Source organism: Quercus lobata, chromosome 11 (genome assembly GCF_001633185.2).
Source record: "Quercus lobata isolate SW786 chromosome 11, ValleyOak3.0 Primary Assembly, whole genome shotgun sequence".
Classification (NCBI taxonomy): domain Eukaryota; kingdom Viridiplantae; phylum Streptophyta; class Magnoliopsida; order Fagales; family Fagaceae; genus Quercus; species Quercus lobata.
Window position 1 is genome coordinate 6,960,669 of NC_044914.1, and position 17,227 is coordinate 6,977,895.

The following is a 17,227-nucleotide window of genomic DNA, read 5'->3' on the forward strand; positions in this document are numbered from 1 at the left end:
CCATGTTCAGTATATGATTAAGAGAGTGAACAGATATCAAACTAAAACCTTAGGACCAAATAGGAAAAGGCCATAGTGGCTAATCCATCAAAGCTCAATTGGAAATGCTATTTCTTTTCTAGATCTGAAAATCATGCACAATTAATTAATTTAACACGGAACATGAGTTCAAATTTTGCATAAAATTAATCAAAACTTGTAAAACAAATATGCATAATCAAAACAATTTAAGAACTCAAGGAAAACTCCAACCACAACCATTTGTTATATAATATCGATCAATATATATGGCTTGCCAATCCACAATATTTGCCCCAGGTGTTTTGCTTGATGGATCTGAATTGCATCTTTATATATAGTTCTCAACTCCATGGTATCCACTAGAAATAGAGGATCATATTATTAAACTTTAACCATAAAATCACTTCCTAACCTCAAACTTATTTAACCCAAAAACAAAAACACATAAACCCACTATTTTCTCAAATAATAGATGTCGGTACTAGGTACTAGTGTCTAGCGGCTTCCTTGTAAATATATCACAATGAAACAAGCCAATCTTGTGGAACCATCCTCATTAATTCTATAATCCAAGACCATCTTAGAGTCTCACCCCTTAGTTGACATGGAGCTCCAGCTTTTGTTAAATCACAGAAAGTGTAACTTAAATCTATCTAGCTTCTTTGAGAATTTTTTAGCTAACAGAAGAAATAATGATTGAAATAGTCGTAATTTATGAATACCAAACATAGGCTAACAAGCATTGTTATTAATATTAAACATTACTACTTCAAACAACTACAATTATCATCTTATCCTTCTTTTCTTTGAATTATCCTCTAGATAGACTTAATCCTCAATCCACGGACTCAGCTTAGGCTTCCCAACATTCCTAAGAGCCTTCCAAACAACACTATTACACTTGAACCCTGACCCAAAAGCGACTTGCCAAATTCTATCACCCTTCTTGATCCTTGAGTTTGCTTCCAAGTATGCCAATTCATACCAAATACTACTACTTGAAGTGTTCCCAAATCGCTCCAAAGTTTTCCTTGATGCCTCCATGTACTCCTCAGTGAGCTCCAAGTTCTTTTGTATCTCGTCCAGCACTTTCTTACTTGCTGCCAATATGCAAGCATGGTTGAAAGCAAGCTTGTAGTCAGGGATGTAAGGCTTGGCTTTCTCCTTTTTAAAGAGCATATTGGTGAAGAAATGAAGTTGCTCAGAAACAGGTAGGACTAGTGGACCAAGAGTGGTGATGTTTGCCTTCAGTGCATGGCCTCCCACCTCAATCACATCTTTGCTCACCGAGATACCTTGCCTTCCTTCTGCATCTTCTCTTAAATGTATGCTTTTGAAGCTCCTATTATCCATGGCTTTGCTAGTTCGAACCAGCTGCAACATTTAAGGTCTATAATTAGTATTATATGTTAGAAATTGAAAACAGCTTAATTAAAACATACCTCCAGTCATGATTGTTCTAGTGCTTCGAAAAGAATACTCAAATTTAGAGACAACAACTAGGGGGCCTCTAACAACAACAAAACTTTAGTCCCAAAACATTTTATATCATAACAAAATGGTACATAAAAGTTGTACCTGCTTGAGTTCATACTTGGAGCGCCATCGATCAAGGCGGAAGCTTGAGAGTAACATGGCTGCAGCCCCCATTCGAAAGAAGCAATTTGGAAGGAGCATGTCAGGTTCATTACCTTTGTACCAAGAGTAAGTTACAGCTTCTGCGCTCACTACTAGAGCATATGCACCCGGATATGCAAGTAGAAGGTCTTTAGCTAGATCAATAGCTATAATTCCAGCAGCACAACCCATGCCACCAAGGTTAAAGCTATGAATATTGTGGTTAAACTTAAAATGGTTTACTACCATTGATGAAAGGGATGGAGTAGTATTTAGTGAGCCACTATTCACCACAAGAATTCTTATGTCCTTTGGCTTAATTTTGGTGGCTGCAAAAAGGTCCTTTATTGCACCAAACATGATTTCACCTACTTCTTCTCGGCCATCTTTTAGGGTTATTTTCTGATTGGGGCTGAAAATTACACGGGGCAAATAGGTCTCATTGCCTATTCCAGAATTTTTGAGTGCACGCTGCTGAAATTCAATGGCAGCATCATTGAAGCTGCCTGATTTTCTTGCTAACTCAATGAACTCCTCCTTTGAGATCTATGCAAGTACAATAAATTGAAAAAAAACATTACACTTTATGTTCACATAGATGCTGCAATGATGCTGAATTCCTATTTCAAACTTAATCTGATTATGGATATCCATAGTGGTCAGCCAAACAAAGTAGGGTAAAATGTTGTTTTGGACCCTCTCGAATATGAGTTTGTTTTATTTTGGTTTCTTAATTTTAAAAATTCAATTTTGGTCCTTCAAATAATTAAAATATTAATAATTTAGCCATTTAGTCTATTTTTCTGTTTAAGTTACTAATAAAATGTTAGGCATTTCATATTTAAAGAACCAATTTCGAACTAACTCCATATTTAAGGGACTAAAATGAACCAACCTCATATTTAAAGAACTAAATTAGATTGAACAAAAATGTAAGAAATGGATGGAAAGCAAAAAAAGGACTGAAAACAGTTGGATCGACTAAATAATTACACTTCAAAAGTTTGAAGGATCAAAACCAAATGTTCGAAAATTAAGAGACCAAAATTGAACATATTTCAAGGACCAAATATATTGTTTACCCAAGAAAGTAATAAGTAATGACAATGTATATAACCTCATCTACTCCTCACCTTCTGCTAAATCGTTCATAAGAAAATGAATATGTATTGTAAATTTTGTGATATGCTAAATTTGATGTTACATTAATGTTAAGCAAGAGACCAGTCTAATAAAATGCTTTCAAATAAGAAAAAATTTAAATGCATCTTTGTAAAGGAGCATGATTAAGGTAGGTTACCTTAAGCTCATTCGGTGGGCGATAACAAGCAAAATCAACCAAATATGTAGACCGAGGTGTTAAATCGAGATAAATATATAGAATTAAACCCAATAATCCCACAATAAAGAGAGCATCTGTAAGATCATACTTCTGATGAAAATCTTCCCATGTGAACTTTCTTAACTCAACACCCAAGATCACCAGGAGGACTGGTGCAACCAAGAAATAAAAGCTGTGGCTAAGCAAATAACCATAACCAAGCTTCACATATTTCAGGTTAACTGAGCTAAGAAAATCCGGCAATCTAGGCCGGACCTTCACATAGAAATAAAAAGACCCGGCATTTGGCCCCGAATTATCAAGACCTCGATTCACAATTTCAGTTGAAAATTGCTCTTGCTCCATTGCCATATGGGAATATGATTATGAAGTAAAATTCAATTTTGTGATATGAAAATGACACAAGAATTGCTAGAAATCTCAAAGGGAAGATGATATGAAGAATGGTGGTGCGACTGGTTTAATATATATATATATCAATGGAGAAAAGTGATATGATATATAGTGCATGGAAGTTTGTAGTTACGTTACGTCAAGGATATAACATAAGAGTAGTAACAGAAAGTAGGCTCTTTGTGCATGAACCCTCAAGAGCAGCGGGTTTGTTGCATCAGAGAAATTGTGGGTCTGACTTCTGAGGATAGTTTTAATTTTAGTTTTAGTTTTAGAGACCGTTTGGATACAGCTGAAAATTGAAAATTGAAAACACTGTAGCAAAATAATTTTTAAATATGTGAATAGTGCCGTAAAACCCATTTTTGATGAAAAAATTACTGAAAAGTGAGGTTTGTGGATCCTAGGAATAGTGCACGGGACCCACTGGTGTGCACAGAAATGTCAAAAATCACAGCTCAACAGTGTGTGAACAGTACTCAACAGTGCACTTGTTCCCTAAAGCTGAAACGCGTGCAAAAAAAGAAGCAAAATGCAAAATGCAAACGCAGGTTCATCCGGATCCAAACACTCACTTAGTTTTAGTTTTAGTTTTAGTTTTCTTTTTCTTTTTTTTGGGGGGGGGGGGGGTGGGGGGGGGGGGGTGTGGGGCCTTCTCATTCAGCCTAATAACTTAGTAAAATGGTATGATAATTTTGAGATATTGCGCTATGAAAGACTACTTTTCACTATTCACTTCCCTCAATTTTAAGTCATCGATAATTTTCATTTTGGTTAAGGTAAAGTCATGTTCCATATTAGAATATTTTTGGGGCAATGGTTTAAAAAAAAAGAATTGAGACAATTGGTTATTTAGCAATGCTATTGACTAGATTTTTTTCACAATTATTAAAGTGGTCGACTATGAATAAAAATGTGCATTAGTCAGGTTAGAGGGTTTTTTTAACCAAATTCAACTAGATCAGGGTGAGAAATTCCCAACTCATCTTGTATGTAAAAACCAACCCAACTAGTTAGGTTGAATTGATAGGTTGCATTTACATGTTTCATGCCTTGCAAGATTTTAATTAACTATTTGAGCACTATTTTTTTTAATAGATTATTACAATTCACATAATTAATAAAAATATATAGTTACTAAAAAAATATAAACATAATTAATAAAACTAAAAAAAAAAATTAAAATAAGGATATAAAAATGAACTTACATATATTGTGGGGTGGGTTGGGTCAGATGGGTTGAAGAAACAATCAATCCAGATCTGACCCAACCCAAGCTAGAAAAATAAAAAATTAGAACCTAACTTAACCCACCAACCCACGAAAAACCAGCCAAAAACATCATGTTGAGTTAGCTAGGTTGGGTCAATTTTGTCAAATTGGTGGATTAGATAAACACCCCTAACTGTGAGTGGTGGGGAAAGCAATAGGTGATAGGTCCATGTAAAAAGTTGTATCCACCATTCATAGTAGACTACTTCAACAAGTGTGAAAAATGTTGTGAAAAAAGTTGTATCTATAACATTACTATTGGTAATTTATCATTCTATAAGAGCAAATGGTTCTAAGTTCAAACCATGTTTTCACTCTCACTTAAAAAGTTAAACTCATGTATTGTAGGCATAAGTTTTTGGGACAACTAATAATTTATTATAGTTAGGACAAGTGATGAAAGCCTAAGAGGAAATGGTAAATTTAATTATTTGATCATTATTCTAACAAGTCACACTTATAAAATAGACCTGCTAGATAGAGTGGTAATGATTAAATGAGTAAACCCATTTTTCTCTCTAAAATTTGGAGAACCACACTTTAAAAAAGACCTCCAATAAATTAGTTATCAAATAATCGTTTTTTCTAGTGATAGTTAGGGGTGTTCACGGTGCACTTTGATGCACTTTTAGGCCATATTTAGCACCACACTATAATTTAATAAATCAATTACCATGCAATGCAGTGCAATTTGGTTGATTTTCGTATATATTAAAAATATATCTAAATATATTTAATAAATGTTAAATATTTATAATATATATTGAATATAAAAAACATATATATTAATAGGTGCAGTGCAGTTTTAATACATAATATATATTTAATTAGTCTAAAATGCAAGATTCATATATATATGGGTGCAATGCGGTGCGGTTTTCTTAACATTAAACCAAAAATCGCATCACATTGTGCAGTGCAGTGCAATTGCTCACCTCCATCTGCGGTTCGATGCAATTACTTTATTTTGTAGGCAGTTTAAGTTGGTTTAGGTCTGGTCCAAGCAGGTTCGTGAACACCTCTAATGCTAGTTTGCTATAATGGTTCTTCTCACCAAGCAAATTATTAAAGATGAACCAAATGTTTCTGCCCAAATAAAAAACATCCACGCCTCTCTCTCAATTTGTTTAAAGAATATATAAGTGATAAATAAAGAATATTTAATGAATTCGTTAGAGATTGATTTGAAAAAGTCATTAGATAAAATATTATATATAAAAAAGTGGGTTTTGGGATAAAGATCTTGGTGAAACTTTTACTAACACGTTGGAGATGCTCTTAAGTGTGTAAAAATGCATTAATATAAAACACACTGACAAATATTTGGAAAAATTAAACCCTATTGTTAAAAGAAAAGATTAAATCGTATAATTTCAAAAATAACAATTTAGACTTAACTAATTTAAGTGAAACGAAATTTAGGGTTTAAAATGGGTTGAAGGTTTAATTTATTACTCATTTAAATCTTAGATTTTATTTTTTTATTTTTTTAAATTATAAGATTTAATTTATTACTTTTGAAATCTCAAGGTTTAATTTATTACTTTTTAAATTATAGGATTTAATTTTTTATATTCCTAAATTATAGGTCTAAAATTTAATTTTATCTAAAAATATTTTATGTGAAAAATATAGGTGTAAATTTTTAAAATGAAATTTTTTGCATATATTTTTTTTAACGATTTCGGGTTTAGGCAACCACCATAATGGCTCAAAGAAGTGAAAGAACCCAGAAATGTAGGCCCAAGTCTAGCAACTCCTTGGGCCTTTTTCATTTTTGAGAGGTTCTACATGATATTGGGCTGAACTTTCTAGTCCAAAGATTATATTTTACTACATTAATACCCGTCCACGCCTTTCGTTTCCTTTTTTGGTCATTATCTTCACACTCACTTTTTTATGTGAAAATAGTTTTTTTTTTTTTTTAACGGTAATTTTAAAAGAAAAAAAATTAGAAAAAATTTCCTAAATTGAATAAATTTAAAACTAAGCTTAATTGAACAAAAGTAAAATTAGAGTATTGAAATAAATTTCAGCCAAACATAGAAGTTGCAATTTGCATTTTAGCATTTTATTTTTAGAAAACACTACCTAAAAGAAAACGCATGCTTTAAAAGTAAAACCCAATAATTTTTCAAACTCCTAAAACCCCAACAGTCTCACAAAATCGGTCTCTTTGTTTCCATTCATTCTTTCATCACTCACTAGTCAAAACCCAAAAAATCTCTCTGTTAATCAATTCAGTTTATTACAAAGTTCCAAAAAAAAATTAACAAATAAAGAGTAAAATTAATTACTTTGAGCAACTGAGTTAGGGTTTCGGAGTCGCCATGGTCAATTTCTAGACCTCGATTCATCGACCCAATTGGATGATCAGTCTCAGGGACAGAACAACACCAAACTTTGTGAATATGGTATTTTCTCTAATGGATTGTGCCCATCTATGAAAGTGGGTTGTTGCCCACTTGTTTCACTCCAAGGAATAACTATTTTTGTCCATTATTGTTTACAAAACAAATTTAAGATTAATTTTAGCAGAGTTTTAAGAGAGAATTGTGCTGCAGCATTTGAGTACAAGTATGTTGGTTCTTAAGACTAAGCTCTCCCCTGTTTCTTTATGGAATTCTAGACTTTTTTGGTACATGTATTTTGAAATTTTTGAAGGTGAATCATGAATAATCCTGATATACACACACACATATATATGGAAGGATGTTTCAAAAGAGATAGGAGCTCAAAAAATGTATGAAGGTCCAAGCACAGATGGGGTGTTTGCTCATGGATGATGCGGTAACAGGTCCATGAACTTAGGTTGAATAAGATTAATAATTATGAGAAATTATACGGTCTTCATGGTGGACCATGTCACTTGTCCACCATTCCACTAAAAGACTCATATTTGTTTAAGATTGCTGAGTTAGCTTATAATAAAAAATATAAAATAAAAAAATTAGTTAAACTGACTCGGTTATTTTAAACAGGTAAAAATCTTTTAGTAGAATGATGGATAAATAACATAATCCACCATAAGAACCATATAATAGAAGATTTAGTAGCTCTCACTGATTTATTCGAAGATGTTTTTTCTTACATGAGTTTAAATTTTATCCTCTTATGTTTTGTATAGGTGGGAAGGTCATATTGATCCTTTTTTTTTTTTTTTTTTTCTCGCTGTGTAAACTCAAATTATTTGGCCTGACATCTTTGTACAAGTCATAGCATTTTTAAGAAAAAAAAAAAATAGGAAGAAAACAATGATTTCCAATTGCTTGATAAACTAAGAATTAAATTAAATAAAAACCAGAGAGAATAAGAAGATATTGAACACATAAGTGCATTTTCGTATGCTATTGCTTGATAAATTCTTAAACAATAACATATAGATAAAAATGACATTTTTTTCCTGAATAACAGAATCTTTATTGTTTTAAGGGGAAAAAAGTGTAGGAACTGGGGAGAAACCACTTCCTGAAAAATTAGGCCTGCATTTTTCAAATTGGAGAGCAGAGTTAAGCATTCAAATGCAACATTTAGTTAGAAAATGCTAAATGTGTGCTTTATATAATTACAGGTAAACAACTAAAATTTCAGCCAAACCACGTATAGATAAATTATAATTTATCCGTTCAAAATAAAATGCTAAATGACAATTATGTGAGAAAACGTGTACTTTTTTTCTTTCTTTTTGAGAAACAGAAAACGTGTACTTTAATGTAAGGGATGGCCGGCCACACGCTGCATGTTACTATGCATAATCAGTCATGATGAAATTCATCATCATTTCACTCACCTTCCTAAAAAATTTTAATTTGTTAATCAACAATTGCAGCTGACCTATATAAAACTCATCAATGATCCAACCCACCTTGCTTTCAATGCTTCCATTAACAATTTCAGCTTGTCTTCCTCCCAGCCCTATATTTCTTTCAAAGCCATGGAGGTGTCTATATTTTCTTTTTAAGTCTCTTCATTGATTGTCATTTTCTCTGCTTCACATAGTTATTCAAACAAAATGTTATGAAACTTTAATATCATGTTACAGGTTGTTGAGTTAAAGGTACGCTTACACTGCAAGGCATGTGAGAAATCAGTTCGCAAAGCTTTGTGCAGGATCAAAGGTATGTAACAAGAAAAAAGGCAGATATATATATATTACTAAATTACACTTTTTGACTCTTTAAGTTTCAAAATTGTTTTATTTTGGTTCCTTTGAGCTTTAAATTTTTCATTTTTGTTCATCAAGTTTCATGCCATTTTCAAAATGATCATTCATCTATGTGATTGATTTGACCACTAAGTACATACAAGACAACATCGTTTCTTTTTTCATTTTATCTCTCTTATCGGTCAGATTAGTCATGAATTTGGACAGAAATAAAACATTTAAAAATAGTATCAAACGTGATGGAGTAAAATGAAAATTCTCAAACTTTAAGGGTTAAAAGTGTAATTGAGTTTTTTTTTTTTTTTTTTAATAAAACATTCATGAGACAATCCATGACATTGTAAATGAAAGAAGAACCCTGACTTTCACCTCCCAAACGTTAATTGCTTGCAGTGACACAAATGGGACAATGCTATATATGGTCCTAATCCATAAGGTTGTATATAGCATGCAACCGATGTATGAAATAATTCTCATTCGCCTTAAATTAGGGGTGACAACTCACAAAGCCAAATAGACATTTTTTAGTGTTTGAAATGTTCGTAATTCTTAAAAGCCACAAAAATCAAATGCTATATCATGATAATAAAAAAATGTGGATTCGGCCAAGACAAGAACATTTTTGCATGCATGCAAGTTAATTAATTATCTAATCTATTATTACAGGGGTAACGTGTGTGGAAATTGATGTAGTAATGAGCAAGATCACAGTGTTGGGCTACATTGATCGCAAAGTAGTTGTAAAAGCCGTGCGGAGGACTGGAAGAAGAGCAGAGTTGTGGTCATCATCATCGTGTCGCCAAGAGGAGCCTAGACTGGCTGGACGTTTTGGGTGCATTAATATCCCTAGATGGGGTTTTTGAAACTTCAAATTATTGTAATGCTTCTATTGTCTTGAATTAGAAGAAACCAAAAACATGAATCCATGTGGAGTATAATGTCAAGAATAATTGCTGCAAAATCTGATTTTCCTGCTAAAATATGACCAATTTTTTTAAAAATAATGCAATAATTACAAAAGTAAGGGAATGTGATTTGATCTCCAAATGTCTCTGTTGGAAACACCATAAAATAATTCAAGGCTCTTACCCATATTAATATCATATCTCATTCTCTAATGCTTGTAAAAGTTGAAAAACTAGTAAACTACTAGGTTTTTTTTTCCCATGGATTTGATAGGATTTGAGCCTATGACTTTGCTTCATAATTATTTTTTTGTATCATTAAGTCAAGATATCAATTCCTTTGGGTGTGTCATTGATTCAAAATCAAGATTCTTAAGAAATTTTATTAGTTGAACTATTTAGAATTTGTGAAACTACTAGTGTTGTGGTATACAATATTTGTAATATTTTATGTGAAGGACCTTTTTTAATAGATAGGGATGAGAAATACATAAGATTTAAGAAGACCAAAAAGACTAAAAAGAAATATGAAACATATGAGACAAACTTATTTTTTAAATGTCACAGGTCTTATGGCTAAATAAAAATTAGAGGATTCAATGCGAGAAATAGCTTATCCAATAATAATTTGTTATATTTAATTATTTATATGGAGTGTTCCTACCAATAGCTTGAAAGGAGAACTCTATATCAAACAATAAACTATAACTAAGTGTTATATATATGCACCATCTCATAATCTAGTAATATTGGCCCCTTCTAGTGTAACTTTTAATTTTGATAATTCGATAATTGAGTGAGGAAAGATTTGAATCCCATTCGAATACCAAGATATGTCAATTGAGTTATAAGGCTCTTAACTCTTCTTGTTAGATTTTTGAAGTATACAATCATCTTATTTACACTTTAAAATAAAATAAAAGCACCAAATACCAAAAACAAAAAAGGTGTGTGCTATATTCATGAACTACATTACACGTTAAGATTTTTATTTTAGGTGAAATTGCATAATTAAAAAAAAATCCAAATTTTTCTACCATGTTTCAAATGAAGTCTCATGCTTTAAATTTTGTCAATTAAAATCCCAAACTTATCAAACAATTTCAATATAAGGCTTTTCTTTATCTTCATCATTCATTTTTATTATTTTGGACATCAACATAGCAAATCAGAATTCATTTATTAAAACTCTACATTTGACTTAGAGTTTCTCATAAATCAATTTGACTACCAATGAAGTGAAAGGGCAGACAGACAAAGATTTGTTTTGAGTGAGAAATTGATTACCAAAAAATTAAAATTTTCTAATTAGGTGAAATATAATGTTTTTTCAATACTTTTTCCATCTTCTCTACTTCATTCCTATCCAAAATAAGTATAAATAACAGAGGTGAATAAAAGCTTTAAATTGAAACCATTTTCTAAGTTTAGGAAAATTACACTTTATCACCCTTACCACCCTAAACTATACACCAAAATACACTTTATACCTTAAACTATTCAAATACACACTTTACACTCTAAACTATGACATTTGTTACATTTTGCATTGTTAAGTTAGACAAAAATTAATAGCACATTACTTGCACATAATTTTTACTTAGGTGACACACTAATTAAATACCAAAAAAAAAAAAAAAAAAAAAAAAAACACACACACACACACACTCTTTCACAATAAGTGTGCTCTGGGAATAGTTTATTAAACTGAAACTGAAAACTTTTTGCTAAAAGTACTGTAAATAAAAGTAAAAGTTAGCTAAATAATACAGTAAAACTCATGAATAGTATCAAAAAGTGTAATGGAACCCATGAATAGTACCAAAAATAAATTGAGAGTGGAGATAAGTTGAAAAATTCAACTTATCCCAAATGCACACTAAGTGAGCGTTTGGATTGCGTCTAACAGCCCTGCGCCTGTGTTTTGCGTTTCAATCTTTTTTTTTTTTTTTGGACCAGCGCCTGGTGCATTATTAATGGGACATGAACAGTGCAACAAGGCATATAAACCGTGTTTTTTAGTATGAACAGTAACCAAAAATCATTTTTTAATTATTTTCAGTTTTCAGTAAAATAAGCGATATCTAAAAGCACCCTAAATATAAATTTACACTGAACCATAAGTTTAGGACTTTAATTTACAAATTTTAAAATTTGCTATGAAATAGGTACTCTTGGTTTTTTTTTTTTTTTTTAAATGAAATTTCCCCTTTATTTTAAAATTAACAGACAGGTTGCAAAGTTTTTCAGTTGTGCTCTTTGGGACCTGCCCACTTTCAATACCCATGATTTCAACATGGCCAAGATTTGGATCATCTATTATGCATCCTTTGATCAGACGATTCTCTTCAACTGTAGACCCCACACTATCAATTCCAGCCATTCACTGTAAAATTAGAGACTACGTTTCCGAAGGACTTTATAACGAAACACTTGAACTTTACAAAGAAGTGCTCCATCCATTGGGTCTCCATGCAACCACCTCCATTTTTATTCCTTCAATCATCAAGGCATGCTCTCATGCTCAGTCCTACCATTTTGGACTCCAGCTTCACTGCATGGCCCTCAAGGCAGGCTCTGATTCAGAGGCAATTATATCCAATTCTCTTGTTTCTATGTATGCTAAATTTTCCATTGCTGAAGCTGCACGTCAAGTGTTTGATACAATGCCTCATAGAGACACCATCTCATGGAATTCCATTATAAATTGCTATTTACAAAATGGGTATTGCGTAAACGCTTTAGAAATGTTTAAGGAGATGTATTTGTGTGGTATTGCACCAAAGCCCGAGTTAATTGCCGCCATAGTGTCAGCTTGTGCAAGGAAAGGAGAGTTTAGACTAGGGAGACAGATCCATGGGCTTGTTATTGTTGATGGAATCAAGGAGTCGGTGTTTTTGTTAACAGCTTTGGTTGATTTGTACTTGAGATGTCATGACTCATTGGTAGCGTTACGTGTCTTTGAAGGAATGGAAAATAAAAATGAAGTTTCATGGACTGCTATGATTTCTGGCTGCACGGCTAATCAAAATTATGATATGGCAATCAATTGCTTTCAAGCAATGCAGGTTTCCGGGGTTAAACCCAATCGAGTAACGTTACTTACAGTGTTACCAGCTTTTGCAGAATTGGGCTATATTGAGCATGGCAAAGAGATTCATGGCTATGCTTTTCGTCATGGATTTGATGCAGATCATCATTTTTCAGCAGCTCTCATACATATGTATTGCAAATGCCAGGAAACTTTGCATTCTGCTGAGACCATTTTTGAGAAGTCAATTATTAAAGATGTTGTGATGTGGAGTTTGATTATTGGGAGCTATGCTCAAAGTAGGAATAGCGGCAAAGCAATGAATCTTTTTAGCCAAATGCAGATGCAGGGAATTGAGCCTAACTCTGTAACTCTATTGGCCATACTTTCTGTCTGCACCAGTTTATCTTCACTAAAGCTTGGATGTGGAGTCCATGGCTATATCCTGAAATCTGGCTTGAACTTTGACATTTTCATTGGGAATGCACTTATAAATATGTATGCAAAGTGTGGCTGTCTCATGGCTTCCCATCAAATTTTTAAAGAAATGCCAACCAGAGATTGCACTTCATGGAGCACATTAATCAGTGGTTATGGTCTTCATGGTTGTGGTGAAGAAGCTTTGCAACTCTTCCATGAGATGCAAGACAAAGGGATGATGCCAGATTCAATGACTTTCCTCGCTCTATTATCCACTTGCAACCATACTGGCCTTGTCGAAGAGGGACGAAAGATCTTTGATTGTGTAATGAAAGATGATAAAATTCCCTTAACTGTAGAACATTATGCATGCTTTATCGACCTCCTTGGAAGGTCAGGGAAGCTTGACGATGCTTGTGAGGTTGTAAGAGCAATGCCCATGAAACCTAGTACAAAAATTTGGAGCTCCTTGGTATCTGCTTGTAAGGTTCATGGAAGATTGGAAATTGCTGAAAAGTTAGCACTTTGGCTTATCGAATCAGAACCTGGTAACGCTGCCAATTATACCATGTTGAGTATGGTTTATGCTGAAGCTGGTAATTGGCCTGGGGTGGAAGAGGTGAGGAGACTCACAAGGGTACAAGGCTTGAAGAAATGTTATGCATTCAGCCGAATTGAGCTGGAGTATAAGTGCTTCTCAAGTAGTAGAAACAATCAGCAACTGTAATTTATCAAGCATTTGGGTTGAAGAATGAAGGCCAAGCATGTCCACCCACAATCAAATTTTTACATTGAAATTTGTGTAAAATACAATTTTGGTTTCACCAAATTTTGCACTGAGGTGCAATACAGTTTTGTTAAGGCAGAAAAAGATTATATAATGTCCCCAGAAAAAGAAATGGATGAAGTACTTGTTCCGTGATACCAGCCATGGCCTCAATGACAAGAGCAACAACATTAGAAAGATATATGGCTCAAAATGCTCGATTCACTGATAAAGCTTCCACCGTACTACTTGTTTAACCTATAGCTGCCCTTCTTCTAATTCTAGCAGTGTCAATAAGCCAGAACTTCTGCAAACAAGTAATGGTTGTCTAAATTATTTGAGAAAATTTGTAAGTGTAACAAATGCATTTTTTATTCATTTACAATAGCATAGTAGTAAAAATTGACATGTCAATTAAAGAGGTGAAGATGGAGTGACTTTGGATAGGATAGAATGATGAAAAGAATAGATTTGTCGACCCAAATGTTTTGGGACTAAGCCTTGGTTTGTTGTTGTAACGATTTCAGACTACTGATGGCAATGCATGATATTCTGTACATATTATGAATTTTATATGGATTATTTGGCTCGCATAATTATGAACTATGTATAGATATTTATAAGTTTTGGGAATTAATGGAAATGCAATTGAAGTAGTGTTCAATAACTGTTAAGACGAGAGAGAGAGACTAAGAGAGAGAAATAAGAAATGACGTTGTCGTTTGGTTGGCACTTAACGGCCAATTCAATTACAAATATGGACAAAAGGATTATTTTGAAGGAAAAAAAAAAACCACCAAACCTGGTGGACTAAAATGAAAAATCCCAAACTTAATGGACCAAAGTGAAAACAACCCTACACTTTAAGGGTGAAAAGTGTAATTTAGTCATATTAAAAGTGTGAAGAGGAAATAATAAGACATCACATAAATTGACAATTATACCCCTCATTTGTTTGATCTAATGAAATAAATATAAATTGACATCATAAGAGGAAAAATGATATATTTTTTTAAAATATACATGTAAGTAGGGGTGTGCATGGGTCGGGTTGGGTCGGGTTGAGAGGATTTTTTGACCCAACCCATCATGGTGGGTCAAAAAATATTCAACCCAACCCAACCCATCACATAAATCCAACCCAACCCAACCCAACCCACATGGGTCGGGTTGGGTCGGGTTGAACCCATAGGTTTAACAAATTTTTTTATTATTATTATTAAATTGAGTAGAAAAAAATATAAATATTAATATATTAAAAAAAACCCAAAGATTAGTATAAATGTAATTCCTTAAAGGCAAACAACACTAATGACTAAACAACAATAGTAATTTATTAGGGTTTGTGTAAACTAATTGGCTTTTATATAGGATAGGAAGAACTGGTTATTTTAAAATTTTTATTAATTATATAATATATATTTATATATTAAATTAGTATTAGTAGGAGGAACTGAGGAAGTGTTGCTCTACAGCTAATTTTTTTTTAAAATTATTAAATATATAATATATATTTATATATATATAAGTGCCCTACAGCTGGTTTTAAAAAAAAATTATTAAATATATAATATATTTTAAATATATATTAAATATGGGTGGGTCGGTGGGTCGGGTCGGGTTTGGCGGGTTTGTAATTTTATGACCCAAACCCAACCCGACCCGCTATAATTTTTTTTTTGTAACCCAACCCAACCCACCAAGCCTTAAAAACCGACCCAACCCGGTGGGTCGGGTCGGGTTGGGTCGGATTTGGCGGGTCGGTGGGTTTTCTGCACACCCCTACATCTAAGTGAAACTTGCTTATCTCTGGATTCTCCTATTTTGAAAGAACACAAAATAAGGGGCTTGGAAGATTATCTTAACTCCTCCAAATCTCCCCAAACATTTTTCCCCTTCCTTTTAAAAAAAATCCAAACAAAGTGAATTAAACTACCTCCATCTACTTCCCCTCAGTTCAAATACACTATTAGATCAAGATGGAATAAGGGGAAGTTTGTACTAATTAACTAATTGGTACGAAAAGTCCAAATTAATGAACGTTGGTATTTTGATAAATAGATTGTGATTGGTTTTGTTTGGGGACATAAGATAATTTTGTCATTGAGTTACCAAGAAGGTATGTTCAAATTATTATCTTGGCTTGGATGGCAAAGTATGATTGTTAATTGTTCATTGTTAAACCAATAGGGAAAAATTTCTTATACATTTGTTAATGTGTACTTTGTATCCACAACGTCAATAATTTCACGCATTTAAATGTGAAATAGGCGATGTGCACAAATGATGTATAATAAGGAGTATGTTAGGATCAATGCCCAACCTAATATATGACTTATGTTATATCAATTATTTATTATCATGATATAAGACCATGTTGAATTGGATTTGCTTGTGTCGGATTGTGCAAAAACTAGGTAAAATATGCCAAATAATCTCTTTTTAATATTAATGATTTAAATTGGTGTTATTTTGAAGTTCGTTGTGAATGCATTACTTAAAATCATGTTTTCAATGCCTGATTACCTTAGAAAAAAATGCTATATTTCCAAATGTTTTCCATTTAAATGATTACTAATAATAGGCAAAAAAATACACTTTACACTCTATGTGTTTGATCGATTATCATATTAAACTACAAAGTTCAAAATTTTTTTTTTTATCCATTAACTTTGATAATACAATCATTTTTAGCTTTTTCATTTACTATCGCTAAAAAGTTTTCGATAACTCTCTTCAAATGACGTCATTTCACATTATTTAACATTAAAAAATAATTTTTTAGATTATTTTATTAATTTATTTAAACAAAAAATCTGATATTTTTTAAACTTAGAAACCAAAAACTAACCATTGATCAAAGTTAATGAACTAAAATGATAATTTTTAAACTTTGGACTAAAATGAAAACTGATCAAAGTTATGGGTGGAAATTATAGTTTTGCCTTAATAATAGTATGAGGTAATAATACTTCCCTCCCTTGAGGTTTGGAAAAATGATACTGCACCCCAAACTTGAAGGGAAAAAAGGTTTAAATCCCCCCCTTCTATTTATATTAATAATAAAATATTCTAAATTTCTTTAAGTTTCTCTTTACAAAAGTTTAACCATGGTTAGTAAAAACAGAATTAATAAATTTAGAATAAAAATACAAAATTCATCAAGTACCAAAACACTTACTTTGACAAATCTCTCCATAACACTTACACTTGAATTAAAAATTTTAAAAATGGATTTTAATTTTGAAATTAATGCTAATTTTGGAAACCTACCCTTAATAAGTAAAGAACATGT

The 17,227-nt window shown here is 32.4% G+C and overlaps 3 protein-coding genes across 3 annotated transcripts; 2 read left to right on the forward strand and 1 right to left on the reverse strand.

The window, feature by feature from the left end:
- Positions 1–545: 545 nt before the first annotated feature.
- On the reverse strand, positions 546–3,454 carry LOC115967488 (3-ketoacyl-CoA synthase 10-like). Its single transcript, XM_031086591.1, has 3 exons — positions 2,939–3,454; positions 1,600–2,184; positions 546–1,395 (listed from the first exon to the last, which is right to left on the reverse strand). The coding sequence occupies exons 1-3, from the start codon at positions 3,329–3,331 to the stop codon at positions 850–852; spliced, it is 1,524 nt and encodes a 507-aa protein (XP_030942451.1). The 5' UTR covers positions 3,332–3,454; the 3' UTR covers positions 546–849.
- Positions 3,455–8,532: 5,078 nt separating this feature from the next.
- LOC115967849 (heavy metal-associated isoprenylated plant protein 45-like) lies at positions 8,533–9,752 on the forward strand. The gene is made up of 3 exons (XM_031087005.1): positions 8,533–8,585; positions 8,688–8,763; positions 9,477–9,752. Exons 1-3 carry the CDS (start codon positions 8,580–8,582, stop codon positions 9,671–9,673), a joined length of 279 nt encoding a protein of 92 aa, XP_030942865.1. The 5' UTR covers positions 8,533–8,579; the 3' UTR covers positions 9,674–9,752.
- A 2,206-nt stretch (positions 9,753–11,958) lies between these two features.
- LOC115968842 (pentatricopeptide repeat-containing protein At4g31070, mitochondrial) lies at positions 11,959–14,514 on the forward strand. The gene has a single exon (XM_031088358.1). The coding sequence runs from the start codon at positions 12,001–12,003 to the stop codon at positions 13,891–13,893; it is 1,893 nt and encodes a 630-aa protein (XP_030944218.1). The 5' UTR covers positions 11,959–12,000; the 3' UTR covers positions 13,894–14,514.
- Positions 14,515–17,227: the final 2,713 nt, after the last annotated feature.

Bases quoted from the DNA above. Each gene is read 5' to 3' on its own strand.
- LOC115968842 (XM_031088358.1), top strand. From the start codon at position 12,001: ATGATTTCAACATGGCCAAGATTTGGATCATCTATTATGCATCCTTTG.
- LOC115967488 (XM_031086591.1), bottom strand. From the start codon at position 3,331: ATGGCAATGGAGCAAGAGCAATTTTCAACTGAAATTGTGAATCGAGGT. The intron at 2,185-2,938 runs GTAACCTACCTT...GTACTTGCATAG, and splicing joins GCCCACCGAATGAGCTTAAG to ATCTCAAAGGAGGAGTTCAT. The intron at 1,396-1,599 runs GTACAACTTTTA...TAAATGTTGCAG, and splicing joins CCAAGTATGAACTCAAGCAG to CTGGTTCGAACTAGCAAAGC.
- LOC115967849 (XM_031087005.1), top strand. The intron at 8,764-9,476 runs GTATGTAACAAG...CTATTATTACAG, and splicing joins AGCTTTGTGCAGGATCAAAG to GGGTAACGTGTGTGGAAATT.